Source organism: Rhinoderma darwinii, chromosome 5, assembly GCF_050947455.1.
Source record: "Rhinoderma darwinii isolate aRhiDar2 chromosome 5, aRhiDar2.hap1, whole genome shotgun sequence".
Lineage (NCBI taxonomy): Eukaryota > Metazoa > Chordata > Amphibia > Anura > Rhinodermatidae > Rhinoderma > Rhinoderma darwinii.
In genome coordinates this window covers 37,952,411-37,970,679 of record NC_134691.1, presented here as the reverse complement: position 1 = coordinate 37,970,679, position 18,269 = coordinate 37,952,411, and the positions used below count along the sequence as shown (strand labels likewise).

Genomic DNA, 18,269 nt, shown 5'->3' with positions numbered 1-18,269 from the left:
GCAAGCCTCATTTGCATAACTACAAAAATGGTCATAACTTGGCCAAAAATGCTCGTTTTTTAAAAATAAAAACGTTACTGTAATCTACATTGCAGTGCCGATCTGCTGCAATAGCAGATAGGGGTTGCAGAATCTGGTGACAGAGCCTCTTTAAGAACTATAGGGTTTATATCCCCTTTTTCACTAGAGAGGACTCAGCGGTAATCAGCCAATCAGAGGGCTCAGTGGCATTATGCCAGAAATACAATTCGTCAGCGCTGAGTCCCAATGAGTCCTCTGCTTGGCTGCAGCGGTCACATACTGTATGCATATAAACAAATACCAGGAGTGCCGCCGAAGAGTCAGCACTGGATCGCCAGAGAAAGGATAGGTAAATACTGTTTATTTACCTAATTTTTAGCCATTACCAAAAAAAATTCAGGACCCAGTTCCACTCTTAAAAATACCTTGATATCGGTCAGAGCTCTGTATAAGTAACAGTGTTTAAATCCGCTGCATTGACATAGAGTTCAATGATAACAATTTGTTTGCCTGCAGCTACCACTAGGGGGAGCTTAAGAGCTTACTGCATACTGAATATACATTGAACACAATAATAAGAGTATAGTCGTTCTCTTCTGTGTTTGTATTTTTTAAATCTGTTCAGCCAATCCTTTACCACAGTCCATAACAACATTGATGAATTATGCTTTATTCTGTGTGATAACAATATGAGCTATGTTTTTACATTTATATTATTGGGCATAGGATCCAAATAAGGCAAAAAAAAAAAAAAAAAATTAAAAAAAATATTTCATCCATTCCAAAATGGCATGTGGAAAATAAAGTGGTGTCTAATTGAAAAGGTTTTTTTTTAGCAATGTTTTTTTATTTTGTAATGAAAAGTTATGCAACTCTCGAGATCTCTGCTTGTAGTCATTGAATGGGACATTAATTGCTGGTCATGTGTCCTGGTCATGTAACGATCACACAGGTACATAACTAGTTACAAGACAGAGCTCTGATAACTGTACTGTAATGAATCATGCACATGAGAGAATCAAATTACTAGGACAGATTTTCACCTCTGGTAGTAAACATTTCTGCTCGGAAATTTTACGCAGCGTGTGGATGAGATTTGTTCAATCTCAGCCACTTTGCTGCTACTGTATTCTGCTGCTGATCCACAATTCCGAATGGAAAATATGCTGCGATTCCGCTACGTGTGGACAAGCCCTAATGCTATATACCTTGTGGTAGGCTTAGATACAGGGCCCAGCAGACAGGATCACACATGGCCTCTGTAGCTAAGCCTACCACATGTGTTACGAATAGGGTTTTTTTTGTTTGTGCTTTTTACAGGTTTCGTCGTTGTATTATGTCGGATTTAAGGACTACTCTATTACTATTTTTTTATTTTCAATAAAATGGTTAACGAGGGTTGTGTGGGTTTTTTATTGGAATAAAATATTTTTCTGTGTATTTGTGTTTTTTTTTAAACATTACCACCTTAGTAATGGCCGCTGGCTGATTCACAGCATCCATTACTAAGGTCCGGCTTAGTGCTAGGTGGTGTAGAGGCTAACACTAACCCCCAAAATCCCAGTACCTACCGCCACCAGGGGTGCCAGGAAGAGACGGGTACGATCCAGTACCCGATCGTCTGTAGTGATGTCTGGGTACTGGGGTAGCTGCAGGCTGGTATTATTAGGCTGGGAAAGCCCAAAAACAGTGACCCTTCCCACCCTGGTAATGCTTGGCTGCTGCTGCTATGTTGTATCTGGCTGTTTATGAAAAATGGGGGGGAGCCCACGTCATGATTAAAAAAAATAAAAAAATTGTTGGAAAAAACGATGTGGGGTTCCCCCATTTTTCATAACCAGCCAGATACAACATAGCAGCAGGCTAGCATTACCAAGGTGGGAAGGGCCACTGTTTCTGGCATTACCCAGCCTAATAATACCAGCCTGTGGCCGCCCCTGTGCCCAACCATCGCTACAGTGGTGGGTACCGGGGTAATACTGGGGGGTTAGTGTTAACCTTTTCACTGGCTAACACTAAGCCCCGCCTTAGTAATGGACGCTGTCAATCAGCCAGCAGACATTACTAAAGCGGTAGTAATACAATTTTTAAAAAAAACAACGACATAAAAAAAATATTTTATTGAAATAAAAAAAAATTACACAACCATCGTTAACCATTTTATTGAGAATAAATAAATGCTGTTATCAAAGTAGTCCTCAAATCCAAAGAAGTCCAACAACCAAACCTGTAAAAAAACACAAACACAAAATAAATTAGTAACACATCAAAAACCAAAGCAATTCTTATACTTACCTTTCCTGGGTCCAGCGCTGTAGCCGCAACGTCAGCGAGCTGGGCCCTATATCTAATCCTATCATGTGTGATACTGTCTGCTGAGCCACTGTATCTAATCCTATCATGTGTGATACTGTCTGCTGAGCCACTGTATCTAATCCTATCATGTGTGATACTGTCTGCTGAGCCAATGTATCTAATCCTATCCATAGCTATAGGGTGCTAGTGCTATAGATATGCTGTCTAATATATACACATATACATACACGCGCAGACATTTGTTTGGGGGGGACATATGTATTGGGGCTATTGCCCATCATGTTTTAAGACCTTAATGACGCTCCTGGCTGCTAGTGCTGCATCATTGGGTCACTTAGGAGATCCAGTGATGCAGCTGAAAGCTACGGGACGTTGGCCATGAGAAGAATTTGGGGGGGCCCAAGAAGAACTTTGCACCGGGGCCCATGAGCCTTTAGCTACGGCGCTGCTCTGCCCCAATGATGCAGTGCGATGATTGCAGCTTCCCTCCCGATGGGCCAAGCAAGTCTCCTCTTGCATTCTCCGGTCTAGTGATGCGGTGGGCGTGCACCCGCGTTCAGATGATTTCCAGTGCATGTAAGTCCAATTTGTGGTCTTTTCAAAGGGGTTCCACCTGAAAAATTTGCTTAGAAAAGTGGTCTTTAGTTGGATTAGGTGGTGGTCTGATTATAGAGGGGCAGCTTCCATAGACTATAATGGTAGTGAAAATCGGTCACAGAAATGTCTGGTCTGGTTGTGGTTCTTCTCAAAGAGGAGGTCTTCTAGGGAGGTCTCACTGTATTTTATGACAGTCATTCAGATAAATGGCCATCCATGCAAAACATACATGGCTCGATTCTGCATGTACGGCTCATCGAAGGAGTCCCGAGCAGGTGACAACCTCTTTGACTTCCATATGTCCAAATATGGCATATGGACTGGAGTTGTCTCCATGAGATAACCCCTTTAATTATCCTGTCACCCACCTTCACCATCAATCTCTAGCGTTCTAATTCATAATACACAATCCCCATTGTAGAGCATTTTTTTCTTATTCATGAATCGCTCCCCCCTGAAGTGGTACTCTAGACCGTTATCTACTATGCCCACCCCTTGTCCCAGCAATACAGGCAGGTTTTGCGGAAGTTTATTTAGCACTATGACTTTGTTTTACCATCACATATATAAATCAATACTAAACAGCAGGGATGAAGGAAACTTAGCAGACAGGTCATTTAAACATTATAGTAATGTGTATCTGAGGGGGGACGTAGACAGCATTATACATTAGTGCTTCTTACTGAAGGAAAAATTCAATAGTTACCTAGCAGGATTTTCAATCATTTGAATCATTTATCTTGCTCCTCTTCCCAGTGTAATAGTCATTTGTCTTTGCTGGATTTAGGCCTTGTTCAGACTTGCAGTATAGTCACTTATGCCATTTTACTGTATTGATGTGAGTGCAGTAAAGTGCAGCAGAAATAAATATCTGAAGGGCCACATGCATGTGTATACAATGCAGCCGCTATCTGCTGTGACATCATGCTGCGGTCAAGTGACAATATAATCCTATATGTCAAGCTGTATTAACCGCACTACATGATATCACAGCAGAAGGAAAGTAATCCATAGAAATGTTTATGTATCTACTGAAATGTGTTTACATCCAGGACAATGCTTTTAAGTGGTTGTTGATTGGTTGGATATCTATCTATCTATCTATCTATCTATCTATCTATCTATCTATCTATCTATCTATCTATCTATCTATCTATCTATCTATCTATCTATCTATCTATCTATCTATCTATCTAACTATCTATCTATCTATCTATCATCTATCTATCTATCTATCTATCTATCTATCTATCTATCTATCTATCTATCTATCTATCTATCTATCTCATATCTATCTATCTATCTATCTATCTATCTATCTATCTATCTATCTATCTCATATCTATCTATCTATCTATCTATCTATCTATCTATCTATCTATCTATCTATCTATCTATCTATCTATCTATCTTATCTATCTATCTATCTATCTATCTATCTATCTATCTATCTATCTATCTATCTATCTATCTATCTCATATCTATCTATCTATCTATCTATCTATCTATCTATCTATCTATCTATCTATCTATCTATCTATCTATCTATCTATCTATCTATCTATCTATCTATCTATCTATCTATCTAATCATATCATATCTATCTCATGTCTGTCTATCTATCTCATATCTATCTATCTATCTATCTATCTATCTATCTATCTATCTATCTATCTATCTATCTATCTATCTATCTATCTATCATCTATCTATCTATCTATCTATCTATCTATCTATCTATCTATCTATCTATCTATCTATCTATCATCTATCTATCTATCTATCTATCTATCTATCTATCTATCTATCTATCTATCTATCTATCTATCTATCTATCTATCTATCTATCTATCTATCTATCATCTATCTCATATCTATCTATCTATCTATCTATCTATCTATCTATCTATCTATCTATCTATCTATCTATCTATCTATCTATCTATCTATCTATCTATCTATCTATCTATCTATTATCTATCTATCACAGTGGTTCTTAACCTGGGTTCGATCGAACCCCAAGGGTTCGGTGAGTCAGTCTCAGGGGTTCGGCGGAGGTCAAGACACATATCCGACTCATATGATTTGTGATGACACGCCCTGCTTGGCCATCATTGGCTGCAGGTGATCACGCTACATCGCTTGGCCTATCTGTGCTGCAGGGAATTTGGTACGCTCAGTAGTCGACTTGTGACTGTCATGATGGTACGTCGTGTGATTTCTTTCTTAAAATTTTAATCCCTTCATACTAACTATGTCAAGCACAAAAAGAAAGTGGTCGTACGAATATGTACAATATGGATTCAGATGTATAACGGAACGTGATGGGAGTCAGCGTCCTAACTGCATGATTTCCAATGCCAAGTTGAGCAATTCTAGTCTAGCACCGGCAAAACTAAGAGAACACTTCCTTAAGCTGCATGGAGATGGAAAATACAAGAATACAACACTCGCTGAATTCAAGGTGAAGAGAGCCAGAGTCGATGAAAAGGCTACTCTGCCTGTTCTTGGCTTCGTACCCATCAACAAACCGATCCTCACAGCATCGTACGAAGTTGCTTACCTGATTGCAAAGCAGGGCAAACCACACACCATTGGTGAAACACTCATAAAACCATGGCGCAGATGGCGAATATCATGCTGGGAAAAGATTCTGAAGTTACTTTTTCCCAAATTCCTCTTTCAAATGACATCATCAGCGACAGAATAGAGGACATGAGCAAAGACATCTTGACTCAAGTAGTTGCATATCTGATTTCAAGCCCGGCAAAATTCAGCCTTCAACTCGACGAGACCACAGACATTTCCAATCTAAGCCAGCTTGCTGTATTTGTCCGCTATGTGAAAGACGACGTGATAAAGGAAGATTTTTTATTTTGTAAGCCTCTTACAATAACAACTAAGGCAGCCGAAACTTGTGGATGACTTTTTCAAAGACAACAATCTTTCGTGGGATATGGTTTCTGCAGTTTGTTCGGACGGAGCTCCAGTCATGCTGGGAAGAAAGTCTGGTTTTGGTGCGCTAGTGAAAGCCGATGCACCACACATCATTGTTACGCATTGTATTCTGCACAGGCATGCGTTGGCAACAAAAACCTTGCCTCCAAAACTGGCTGAAGTATTAAAAATTGTAGTGGAATGCGTGAGCTATGTGCGAAATAGTGCTCTGAGGCACCGCATCTTCAGTGAGCTGTGTAAAGAAATGGGCTCTGAATTCGAGGTACTTCTGTACCATTCTAACGTTCGGTGGTAATCCCGGGGACAAGTGCTGAATCGTGTTTTTGCCGTGCGTGTGGAATTAGCCCTGTTTTTGCAAGAGCACCAATATTGTCATGCAGATTGCTTCAAAAATTCTGAGTTCATTCTCATTTTAGCGTACATGGCTGATATCTTCGCAGCTCTCAATCATCTCAATCAACAGATGCAGGGCGGTGGAATCAACATCATCGAAGCGGAAGAAAACCTGAAGGCTTTTAAAAAAAAAAAGCTACCGTTATGGAAACGACGAACAGAGAATGATAACTTCGCAAACTTTCCCCTGCTGGACGACTGTGTAAGTAAGATCGAAGATGTATCTGGAATCTGAGACATTTCTGTACCCGCGGAACTGAAGCAAGCAATAGCCACGCACTTAGATGAGCTTGCAAAGTCTCTCGACGGATACTTCCCTACAAGAGAGTCATATCCAGCATGGGTGAACAACAACGCTCCCAACATTTTGTCAACAAATGGTAACGTGCCCTGTTATTGCTAAGAAAGCTCTGGAGATTTTCATACCGTTTGTTACAACATATCTTTGCGAGCAATCCTTTTCGAGGATGCTGGACTTAAAAACGAAGAAAAGGAGCAGACTTTGTTTTTGCGAAAATGACATGACAGTGGCACTTGCCAAGGTGAAGCCGCGCATTTCTGAACTGGTCTCTGAATGGCAGCAGCAGAAGTCACACTGATTTGCAGTAAATATTCATTATTATGTTTTTGTGTGAAAATCATGTTTTGATGGTTTTGGTCTTTGAAGACAGTGATGTTGATGCACGGTTCATTTTGTGCACCAGTAAAATATATACCTATGTTTTGAATTTGAAAAAATCATATTTTATTTTTCCAATTAAGAAGGGTTCGGCGAATGCGCATATGAAACTGGTGGGGTTCAGTACCTCCAATAAGGTTAAGAACCACAGATCTATCATCTATCTCTCTTGCCACTTACTATTTGTTTTATTTCCTTTTTGTGTGAATATGTGATGGGAGTCAGCTTGTGAATACCTTCTATTTTAAGGACTGCCAAACTGTCTTGAGAAAGGGGACGTTTGGTACATTTAGGCCTCCTCATCAAATCTTGCTACCTGACTCGATATAGTGCTCCCCAAGTTCTGCATTCATATAGCCATGGTTTCCATATCTTGCACCAATGAAGGCTAATAAACCCAAAACAGCTGTATGCAAGGTGGAGTAAATAGCTCTGTACTGAGGATGCAGATACAGTTGAAACTGGAAAAAACCCCGAAATAAACGAAATGCGCTAGATGGCCTTGGTTATCTGCACTTAATTTCGTTTTTTTTTCCGATGAATTGCTCAGCCCTACTTCAGACACACTTTAGGACCTGAATGCGACTGCGATCCACACGCCCGTGGATCGTCCACACTTTATAGTGCTAGTACTTTTCCTTACCCACACAGATGGGATCCTATTGCTTTGCCGAACGTAAATATGAAAGTAATGTTATCAGCAGAAAAGTTCAGCAAGTCAGAGGTAAAATCCACCCTCAAATAATTTTTTGACAAATGACAGTGACATTTCAGAAGACGTTGTCAGTGGTGGTTCATGAGTTTCCACCCATGCCAAGACACAGCCATATTTCTATGATGCTCAATAGTAACTGTTCCCTTGACCTGGAAATATCAGACGACAGCCAAGATGGTTTCACGGTCTATTAGGCTCTCCAGCCCCTTCAATTTGAGTGTCACTGAGGGTCTGAGCTCACAGACATCTACTAATAACAATCACTGCGACCTGTCAGAAGATTCTCTAGTGTGGATTTGCCCTTTGAAATACGCTTTTTTGAGAATGGTCCCTTAAAGGGACCTGTCACTTCTCCTGACATTTCTGTTTTAGCAACTCCTTGCATTTCATATAAAATAACTTTGCTGGAACATCTTTTCTTAGAACTCTGTGACGTACTATTCTTCTGTTATTCCTCCTGGAAATGTATGAATAAATTGACAACTGGGCGTTACCATTCCCCTTGTCAAAAAGGTGTGTACCTAAACACATCGGCAAAGTCAACACTGATTGGATAGTGTCAGAGTGGGTAGGGACACAGCCCCCCAACCTGCAACACACAGTTGTGAATTTATTCATATGTTTCAAGAAGGAATAACACAAGAACGGCACAACGCAGTATTCTAAAAAAATATATATTCCAGCATTGTCATTTCTTGGGGAAGTATGTACTAGAATAGACATGTCACATGTTTATCAGTGAGCTCTATCTATCTATCTATCTATCTATCTATCTATCTATCTATCTATATACTCATATATAATATATTCTGATGTCAGATACAATCTTCCATTCCTAGTCGGAGTTATTTTTTTTTCTTTCTGTACAATAACACGGCTGTGTTGACACTCATCTCTGTCGATGCAAATTTTCTCTGTGATGACAGTGAATGTGACTCGCCTTTTAGATGATAAAAGTGTTCTGCATTACTTAGCAATAATATGTACTGGATGATAGGGATTTAATCAGATCCATCTTAGACAGAATTGAACTCTTAATTCTTCTTCCTGACATTATCCCAGCAAAGCAGCTTATATAACAACTCCTCTCACTCTTTCATTTTATCTTTGTATTTTTTATTTGGAGTTTCAGCTTAATAAATTGCTTTTTTCTCTAGATATAAGCATTGCCTCCGTCTCAGACTTTACATCATTTTACCTCCTGGGAGCAAACAATCTTTGTTCTTCTGGCAGCAAGTTACTGAATTGTCATTATTTCTTGTTTACTGAAGGCATTGAATTTCACAGCAACTTCCTCTAGCAAAAAATGACTTATTTTACAAAAAGAAGGATTAATTTGGGATGTGAAGCAAATACACTAAAGTAAAACCAGCTAGACTTTCATTCACATGGGGCAAATACCCTGACCAAGGCAGAGTGGCTGTTTGGCGCCCACCTGGCACCTGAGACACATTCCCCACCAGTACCCCCTAACTAGTCCCCTAAGAATCACATTACCCTCTATCATTTACTATATTCATTTATTATTTTATTCAAGAATTAATTTAAATTAAATCAACAGTGGTTTCAATAGAACTTCACGCAGAAGATTTTCTGATAATGTATTAATTCTATGCCCTGCTTGATTTTTTTGCCTTGAAGTTCTAGATTTTAATCCCTAGGGTGTCATACATCAGACACTGCATTAAATTCCATGTAAAATCTAAAAGGAAGAGCCACAGTGAACCAAAAATATGAGGAAGGGGGAAAAAGAAAGAGACCAGGGAAGATGCATTTCTTTGAAGCCTGGGTGACTCTGTGACTCAATGATAATTTAGGAAATTTATAATGGCTGCTATAAGTTAGCTACTTCCTGGTCCAAAGCAGAAAAGGCTGCATCCAAACTGACTCCACAAAAATTACTGATTCGAGGTTAATTAAAACTGTGCCCAGGGGAGTAACTATAGGGGGAGCGATTGCCTGTTTGGGGCCCTGTTACAGATTTTGCCTTGGGGATTCTGACTGTCCTAGTACATGTTTGTATAAGACAGTAAAATTGTTATCCCCACTGCAAACAGAAACTGAATGGGGACTGTTTGATGTATAGCGTTGTATAATATACAAAAAATATATATTAATATATCAATATAGGCAGTATGTATTCTATTCCAAAAACTAAAACAAAACCAGTTAGCATAAATCACACAAATAATTCCTTGTACAGTACTTCGTCTTTTATATGATTCAGTTCATAGTCTGCTATTATAAGATTCTTATACAATTCTTATGGAATTTTTATTCAACTGGAAATTGGGACATATCGAAAAGGGATATTCTATTAAAAAAGTGAAATAATGTATATACCGTATTCAGGACAGAATGTAATTGTGATGACGTTGCCGCTGCTGCGTGATCTTATTTAATTGAGAACTCAATGTCTTGTATTTTTCAGGTCTAGCAGACAAGCCAAAGACGATCAGTCGTGAATGTGAGAAGAAGAATTGATCAAAATGTTCAGCAGCAGAAGGTCAGGTTATGACTTTATTTTTCAATGTGTTTCCAAAATCTGGAAAAAGACTTTGTTTGCTCCTTTTTAGTAATTACTATATAGGCTGAGTTCATTTACGGTTTGGGCTGTGTTCAGTATCTCACATTAACTATCACTCACGCCAAAAGTTCGTTAGTGAATGGAAATGTATACATTTCTTGTAATTTTCATTAAAATAGGTGGCAGTACATTGTAGATTTGATCCCCTTCTGCTCTATCCCTAGAGTGTTTGCTGCAGATTATTACCATTGACTATAATGGGAAAAATTGTAGGGCCATTTTCTATACAGTTTTTCAATTCACTTATATTATAGATCAATAGCGCAGCCAGCTTGATCTTTGTGAAAATCAATCGAAAAAAATCTTCATTTGCTCTTGGGCTTTTATGCTTTGAGCATTATGTATTCTTTAGATGTACCTCAATATTGTATTAAAGGTCAATGAATTTCAATTGATCTACATATGTAAAGGCGTATTTCTGAAGAAAAATAAGAATAAAAAGTAAATCTGTGCTAGTTACTGCAGCTTCTTTGCGTGTTTTATGGGTATTCCAATTAATATTAGCCTGCTTTAAAGTAATTGTTTTGAGCCTTGGACTGGATTCACACGAGCATGTTCGGTCCGTAAAGAACGGAACGTATTTCGGCCGCAAGTCCCGGACTGAACACACTGCCGGGAGCCGGGCTCCTAGCATCATAGTTATGTACGACGCTAGGAGTCCCTGCCTCGCTGCCGGACAACTGTCCCGTACTGTAATCATGTTTTCAGTACGGGACGGTAGTTCCACGGAGAGGCAGGGACTCCTAGCGTCGTACATAACTATGATGCTAGGAGCCCGGTTCCCTGCACTGTGTTCGGTCCAGGACTTGCGCCCGAAATACGTTCCGTCCTTTACGGACCGAACATGCTCGTGTGAATCCAGCCTTGCTGTGTTTTAGGATATTTTGGCCACAGGGTGGCACTGTGCTTGATGGAAGTTCTTTCACTGTACCTATCCATTTGAATTTTTTCTATGTCATTTGGACATAATTTGATTGTGTCTGCTGGATTACTTACATGTTCTGTGTTTAATAAAAAATATTTAGTAAGAAATTATAGTTACACTATAACTGTAGTACTATAAATTTGCTTATATAAAGAGATGTATGGTTATGCATTTTACTAAAAAAATGTGGGGAATAATAACACCCAGGGTAAGAGCACATGCCAAATCCAATGACCCAGTACGGTGGCACACAGAGTCTCTATTGGCCCGTATTACCGACTTATTGCCACTCTGTGTGCTGACATGTGGTACTATACCTCAGTCCAAATAGTACCTCTGTTAAAAAAAAACATGCAATGGGGCATGCCCAAAAACTATGAATGCACAGCACAGGCCTATAGCAGGCTCCGGATCTGTCATATGGCCATGTGCATAGGCCCTAACTCTTGTAATACTGAGGCCTTTACTCCATCAACTCTGCCATGTGTATTTGCTTAGCAGGAGCTTTTAATATCCTAAGTCCGATGGTGTAGACAAGGTGGATAACATACTGGGTAATTCTTCTTTACATTGACTCCTGGGCAATAGATGACCCCCAACATGCATTTTTACAGGCCATCCATTTATTTTTTAGACCAAGTATACAGCTCCATAAGGCCTACGAGAGCAAGTTGATTATAATATAATGGCAGGGTTTTCGCAATGTCAAACATGTTGTCCCAGAGGTGTAGGTAGTCCTGCTGTCCCTTTGGGTAGCACTGGCTGCTGCCATATTGTCTATAGATGTTCCCCCGAAAGTTCTACACTTCCGCTCCTTACCGATACTTTTTTTGAATAATTTTCCAGAACTCAGTTTCTGCAAATGAAAACAACAGGAAATGAAATTATAATCCCAAAGAATCATAAATCAATTTGTTTTCATCTCTTAAAGTCCCTATTAATTTTTGCTTTAATTAGTCTGAATCTTTAAATTATGCCGTGCCAGAACACAGGAACGCTTTGCTGTGTCTTTCCAATTGCCGCTGGCACAGAATACTCCCTCTACATGTCTTATTATAACATTTTGTCAACAGTATTTTTTTTATCCTCTTGTACTACTTTATTATAAAAGTAGCTGCTTGTTATACATTAGAGGAGATTAGGGAGGTATTTATTGTACAGATACAATACTCAGACTCAGTCATTTAACTCTTTGAGTGCATTTTCCATTAAAAACTCTAAAACAATGCTGTAGATTTACCTGCAGTCCTAAGTAAAGCCGTAGAAAAAAACATTGTGATATCACAACAAATTGGACCACATGGCAAATTTAGTCCTGCTGCATCTTAAATCTGTGCAGATGTAGCAGAGCTGAGAATATATTTGGCACATCTTATCATGATATCTTGATGTAGTTAACTTCATTCTTTTACATGCGTTCCCATGTAAAAGCCACAGATAACACATTATCTTAACGCAAAAAAAAACTGTGCAACCTTTAAAGAATCAAATGACAAACTCAACTCACCTATTGATAAGAAAAATCGATACTATTTAAAGGCTATGGAAACCTTTAACCGCTTAACGACCCAGCCATTTTTTGTTTTTACGTTTTAGTTATTCACTCCCCGCCTTGCAAGAGCCATAAAGTTTTACATTTTCCGTCAATAGAGCAGGTGCGAGGGCTTATTTTTTGCAGGAGGAGTTGTAGTTTCTATTGGCACCATTTAAAGTACCATATAATGTACTGGGAAACGGCAAAAAAATATCTTTGTGGGGTGGAATTGGAAAAAAAACTAAATTCCTCCATATTTTGGGGGTTTTGTTTTTACAGTAAAAATGACAACTTAACTTTATTCTGCATCTCAATACGATTACGGTGATACCAAATTTATATCGTTTCTTTTATATTTGACTACTTTTACAAAGAAGAAACTATTTGTTGAAAAATAAAACAATTGTTCTGTTTTACCATATTCCGAGAGCCATAGCTTTTTAATTTTTCAGTGGATTGAGCGGTGTGAGGGGTCATTTTTTGCAGGACCAGCTACAGTTTTTATTGGTACAATTTTTTGCTACATATGATTTTTTTGATCACTTTTTATTTAATTTTCTTTAGCACTAAGGTGACCAAAAAACAAAGATTCGGGTGTTTTAGTTTTTTTTATGCCGTTCACTGTGCGAGTTAAATAATGGTAAATTGTAATAGTTCGGACATTTACGGACGGGGCGGTACTAATTTTGTTTTGTTTTTACATAGAAAAGTTGTGGGTATTTTTTAACTTCTAATATTTTTGTATTTTTTTTTGCACTTCTGAAAAACGTATTTAACTCTTTTTTACACGTTTTTTTAGTCCCCCTAGGGGACTTGAACCAATGATCGCTATCGCTGATACAATACACTGATATACAAATGTATTGCAGTATATTGTCATTTTACAGGCTCCTGCTAAGCCCTGCCGGAGGCTTAACAGAGCCAGACAGAAGGCAGACCTGGGGGCCTTCATTAAGCCCCCGGGCTGCCATGACAAACATCGGTGCCCACCGATGGCGCTGCGGGGTGGCCGTTGGGCTGTCAGGGGGGCCTCCCCCCTCCTTCTAATCGTTTAAATGCTGCGGTCACTATTGACCACGGCATATAACTAGTTAAACGGCCAGGAATAGCACGATCGCTGTTCCTGGCTGTTAGAGCAGTGTGTCAGCTGTAATACACAACTGACAGCTGCGGTGTACGGAGCGAGGTCAGCGCGTGAGTTAAAGACGTGAGTTGAAATCAATTTGAGGCAGAGAAAGCGTTTTTCACTGCGTTTTTTGCCCGCGGCGCTCAATGGCCGTAACCGAAAAATACAGCGAAAACCACGGCAAAATTTTGAGGCAGATTTTGACCAGCCTGCACTTTCTTTGTTGACACTTTTGCTGCGTTTTTCACAGCGTTTTTGGGTCACGGCCATTGAGCGCGGCAGGCAAAAAACGCAGTGAAAAACGCTTTCTCTGCCTCCCATTGACTTTAATGGTTAACTGGTTCCGATTTGGTTTCCATGTCAAAATCAGCATAACAAAACTCTGTGTGAAATGGGCCCTCCACTGATTTCAATGGGTGGTAGAGTTTTCTTTTCCTGGACAATTTTTGTCCACTCTCGGAAAAAAAAAAATGTCATGCCTCATTTTGCAGCAATACCGCTTCTGAACCTCAATTGAAATCAATGGTTTGCGGGGAAAAAAATGTGCCTTTCATTTGGAGCGGTGTTTGACCAAAATCCAACCGCGGCTTTTTTATTTGCTTAGTATAAAAAAATAATGTGAAATGCGTTAAAAAACGAATAAACATCATGTAAAAAAAATGCTTGCATTTCAAAATCTGCCTCAAAATTCCGGAAGGACAAAAAACCTCATATGTGAACATACCTTTGCATCGGACAAACTGTACTTTTCTACATCTGTGAAGATGCAGCAGAGTTACACCTGTCAGATATATCAAACCTAAGTCTGTCAATTGGCACAGTTTATTGTGATAAGATATAGCAGTATTTTATCTGTGCTTTTACATAGGGAATGCATGTCATGCCATATATATATATATATATATATATATATATATATGTATATATATATGTATATCGTACCTTGATACAATAATCCGCAAATCAATGCAGGTGCATATATTTATTTTTATATATATATATATATATATATATATATATATATATACATATATATGTGTACAGACATCAATAGTTTTGAAGGAAAGAGGCAATTAAAATACAGGTTGTGAGATTTTAATATCAGGTGACTCACTTGAGAGCGGGTTCGGAAGCTCAGAAGATCTATGTAATAAGAGATTGTTCTGCGCTGACATGTATTTAGTTTCTTACAAACCCTTGTGTGGCCAGTCTTTATGCTTGCGTTGCTTCTGCTAAGTACACTTATGGGAAAGCTGTAGAGTACTTTACGTGGCTTGAGATAAATATCATGAATACGTTGCTTGTCAGCGTAAATATTTCCCTCTATTCTAGATGCTCTAGTTACTAAGACGAACATTGGAAGGTAAATCATCTTATTAGCCAAGGCTGGTACATGTATAGACGGGGCGCTACAATGACCACAGTGATCTCTTCAAAGGGAGGCTCAGGCCAGGATCACACACGCAGTTTTAATGCAGTTTTTTACTCCATTTTTTTCAGCCATACATAGGAGTGGGCACTAAAGAAAGGAGATGCATCAGTCTTTTCCTTTTGGACTCCTTTCTCGCTTTGGTTAAAAAAAACTGAGCCAACAACTGCATGTAAACTGTGTGTGTGATACTGGCCTTACCGTCACAATGGATCTGAGGTTTTTTTTATTTTATTTCAGGGTGTTAGAATGCAACTTAGGGCATATTCACATCTAGTTTTTTCCTTCCCTTGGAGTTTATGACAGGCGGAATCCCGACTTAAACCTCCAACGAAAGGTAACCATGTATCTCTCTGTACACCGTGTTCCAAATTATTATGCACGTTGGATTTAAGTTAACATTTAATTATTAGTTTTTAAATTAAACTCATGGATGGTATTGTGTCTTAGGGCTCTTTGGATCATTGTAATCAATCTCAGACACCTGTGATAATTAGTTTGCCAGGTGTGCCCAATTAAAGGAAAACTACTTAAGAAGGACGTTCCACATTATTAAGCAGGCCACAGGTTTCAAGCAATATGGGAAAGAAAAAGGATCTCTCTGCTGCCGAAAAGCGTGAAATAGTGCAATACCTTGGACAAGGTATGAAAACATTGGATATTTCAAGAAAACGTCGGCGTGATCATCGTACTGTGAAAAGATTTGTGGCTGATTCAGAGCACAGACGGGTTCGTTCAGATAAAGGCATAATGAGGAAGGTTTCTGCCAGACAAATTAATAGGATTAGGAGAGCAGCTGCTAAAATGCCATTGCAAAGCAGCAAACAGGTATTTGAAGCCGCTGGTGCCTCTGGAGTCCCGCGAACCTCAAGGTGTAGGATCCTCCAGAGGTTTGCAAGCGTGCATAAAGCTATTATTCGGCCACCCCTAAACAATGCTCACAAGCAGAAACGTTTGCAGTGGGCTCAGAAATACATGAAGACAAATTTGCAAACCGTGTTGTTTACTGATGAGTGCCGTGCAACCCTGAATGGTCCAGATGGATGGAGTAGTGGATGGTTGGTGAATGGCCACCATGTCCCAACAAGGCTGGGACGTCAGCAAGGAGTTGGCGGAGTCATGTTTTGGGCTGGAATCATGGGGAGAGAGCTGGTAGGCCCCTTTACGGTCCCTGACGGTGTGAAAATTACCTCTGCAAAGTACGTAGAATTTATGACTGACCACTTTCTTCCGTGGTACAAAAAGAAGAACCGTGCCTTCCGTAGCAAAATTATCTTCATGCATGACAATGCACCATCTCATGCTGCAAAGAATACCTCTGTGTCATTGGCTGCTATGGGCATAAAAGGAGAGAAACTCATGGTGTGGCCCCCATGTTCCCCTGACCTCAACCCTATTGAGAACCTTTGGAGCATCCTCAAGTAAAATATCTATGAGGGTGGGAGGCAGTTCACATCAAAACAGAAGCTCTGGGAGGCTATTCTGACATCCTGCAAAGATATTCAAGCAGAAACTGTTCAAATACTCACAAATTCAATGGATGCAAGAATTGTAAAGGTGATATTAAAGAAGGGGTCCTATGTTAACATGTAACTTGGCCTGTTAAGTTTTTTTTGATTGAAAGAGCTTTTGATTTCTGTAAATATGACCTTCTGATGCTGCAAATTCAACAAATTACCATTTTAGTTCTCTTTACAACCTTTAAAATATTTTGATCTCTGTTGTGCATAATAATTTGAAACAGTGCATTTTGAGTTTTTTTACTTCTAAAAAAAAATCTGTTATCATTAGGAGATTTGTTCAATAAAATTTGCATTATACTCCAATGGTTGATGGCTTGAAGATTATACTGACTGTCATTTGCATCGACTATTTAGGAAAATCAGCGAAAAATAACATTTGCATAATAATTTGGAACGCGGTGTATAGGCATACAGTGGGATACATCGGCTGAACTCTCTGGGCACAGAGCTACTTGAAGTGCTGTGCCATGGGGAAGACCCTGGCCTTCCCCAGGAATCCCCAAGGTAGCACTCAGGCCGGGGATTCAGGCCCTGGAAAAAGACCCTGACATCACTGTCCATATATGTTAGGGGCTTTCATCTACAGAGTCCCTGGCCAGAGCATCGCAAGCACTCTTGCTTCGGACTCCTGTCCTGGGAAAGCCTTTGACATCACTGTCCATATATGGAAAGTGATATCAGGGGATTTAAACTATGGAGTCCTCGGTTAGAGCGCTCCCAATGCTCTGGCCAGGGACTCCGTAGTTGAATGCCCATGACATCACTGTCTATATATGGACAGTAACATCAGGGGCTACTCCAGTCCTGTAGACCCTAGCCAGAGCACTACTGATGCTCCGGGCAGGGACTCCATAGTTGTACGCCCCTGACATCACTCTCCATATATGGACAATGACGTCAGGGGCTTCCCCAGGGCCAGAATCCATGGCCTGAACGCTAGCTGATACTCTTGTTGGTGATTTCGGCCCTGGGGAAGCTCCCTGAGGTATATGTTTGAAGAGTTGGCACTTCAAATAGAGACAAACACCAGTAGGATTCTTGCTTGATCTGTATAGTTTACTGAGCGATCAGTGCATACTGTCACAGGGCGGGTTAGTGGAACCACTAGGCCGTACGCCGTAGCGGGGAGGCAGCTGGCAAAACAACAGGAAACCCCAGTAATACAATGTCCCGCACAAGGGAACCTGGATAGTCCAGACAGTGGCCGCAGCTCTGGCACTGATGGAGATGGGTGCAGCAGATAACGCCAAATGTGGCGGATGACACAGGAGCCGCATGTTGAGCCAGACGTGGCGGATTCCTCCGGACGTGGAAGATGACACAGGTTGTGACGGATTCCTCCGGACGTGGCAGATGACAGAGGACGTTGCAGATTCCACCGGTTGTGGCAGACTCAATACTAAAGGCACAGCACGGGAAACAGGAACAGGTAACAAGGCACAGGTAACAACTGGAACAGGAAACA

General features: G+C 40.0%; 1 protein-coding gene across 2 annotated transcripts in view; it reads left to right on the top strand.

The window, feature by feature from the left end:
* The window catches only part of OXR1 (oxidation resistance 1), a 531,616-nt gene that overhangs the window by 112,659 nt on the left and 400,688 nt on the right, over window positions 1-18,269 (top strand). For both annotated transcript variants that reach the window (XM_075825829.1, XM_075825830.1), the window contains exon 2: window positions 10,112-10,186. In XM_075825829.1, coding sequence (XP_075681944.1) covers window positions 10,170-10,186 — 17 coding nt within the window. In that variant the 5' untranslated portion in view covers window positions 10,112-10,169. The remainder of the gene's footprint in view (window positions 1-10,111; window positions 10,187-18,269) is intronic.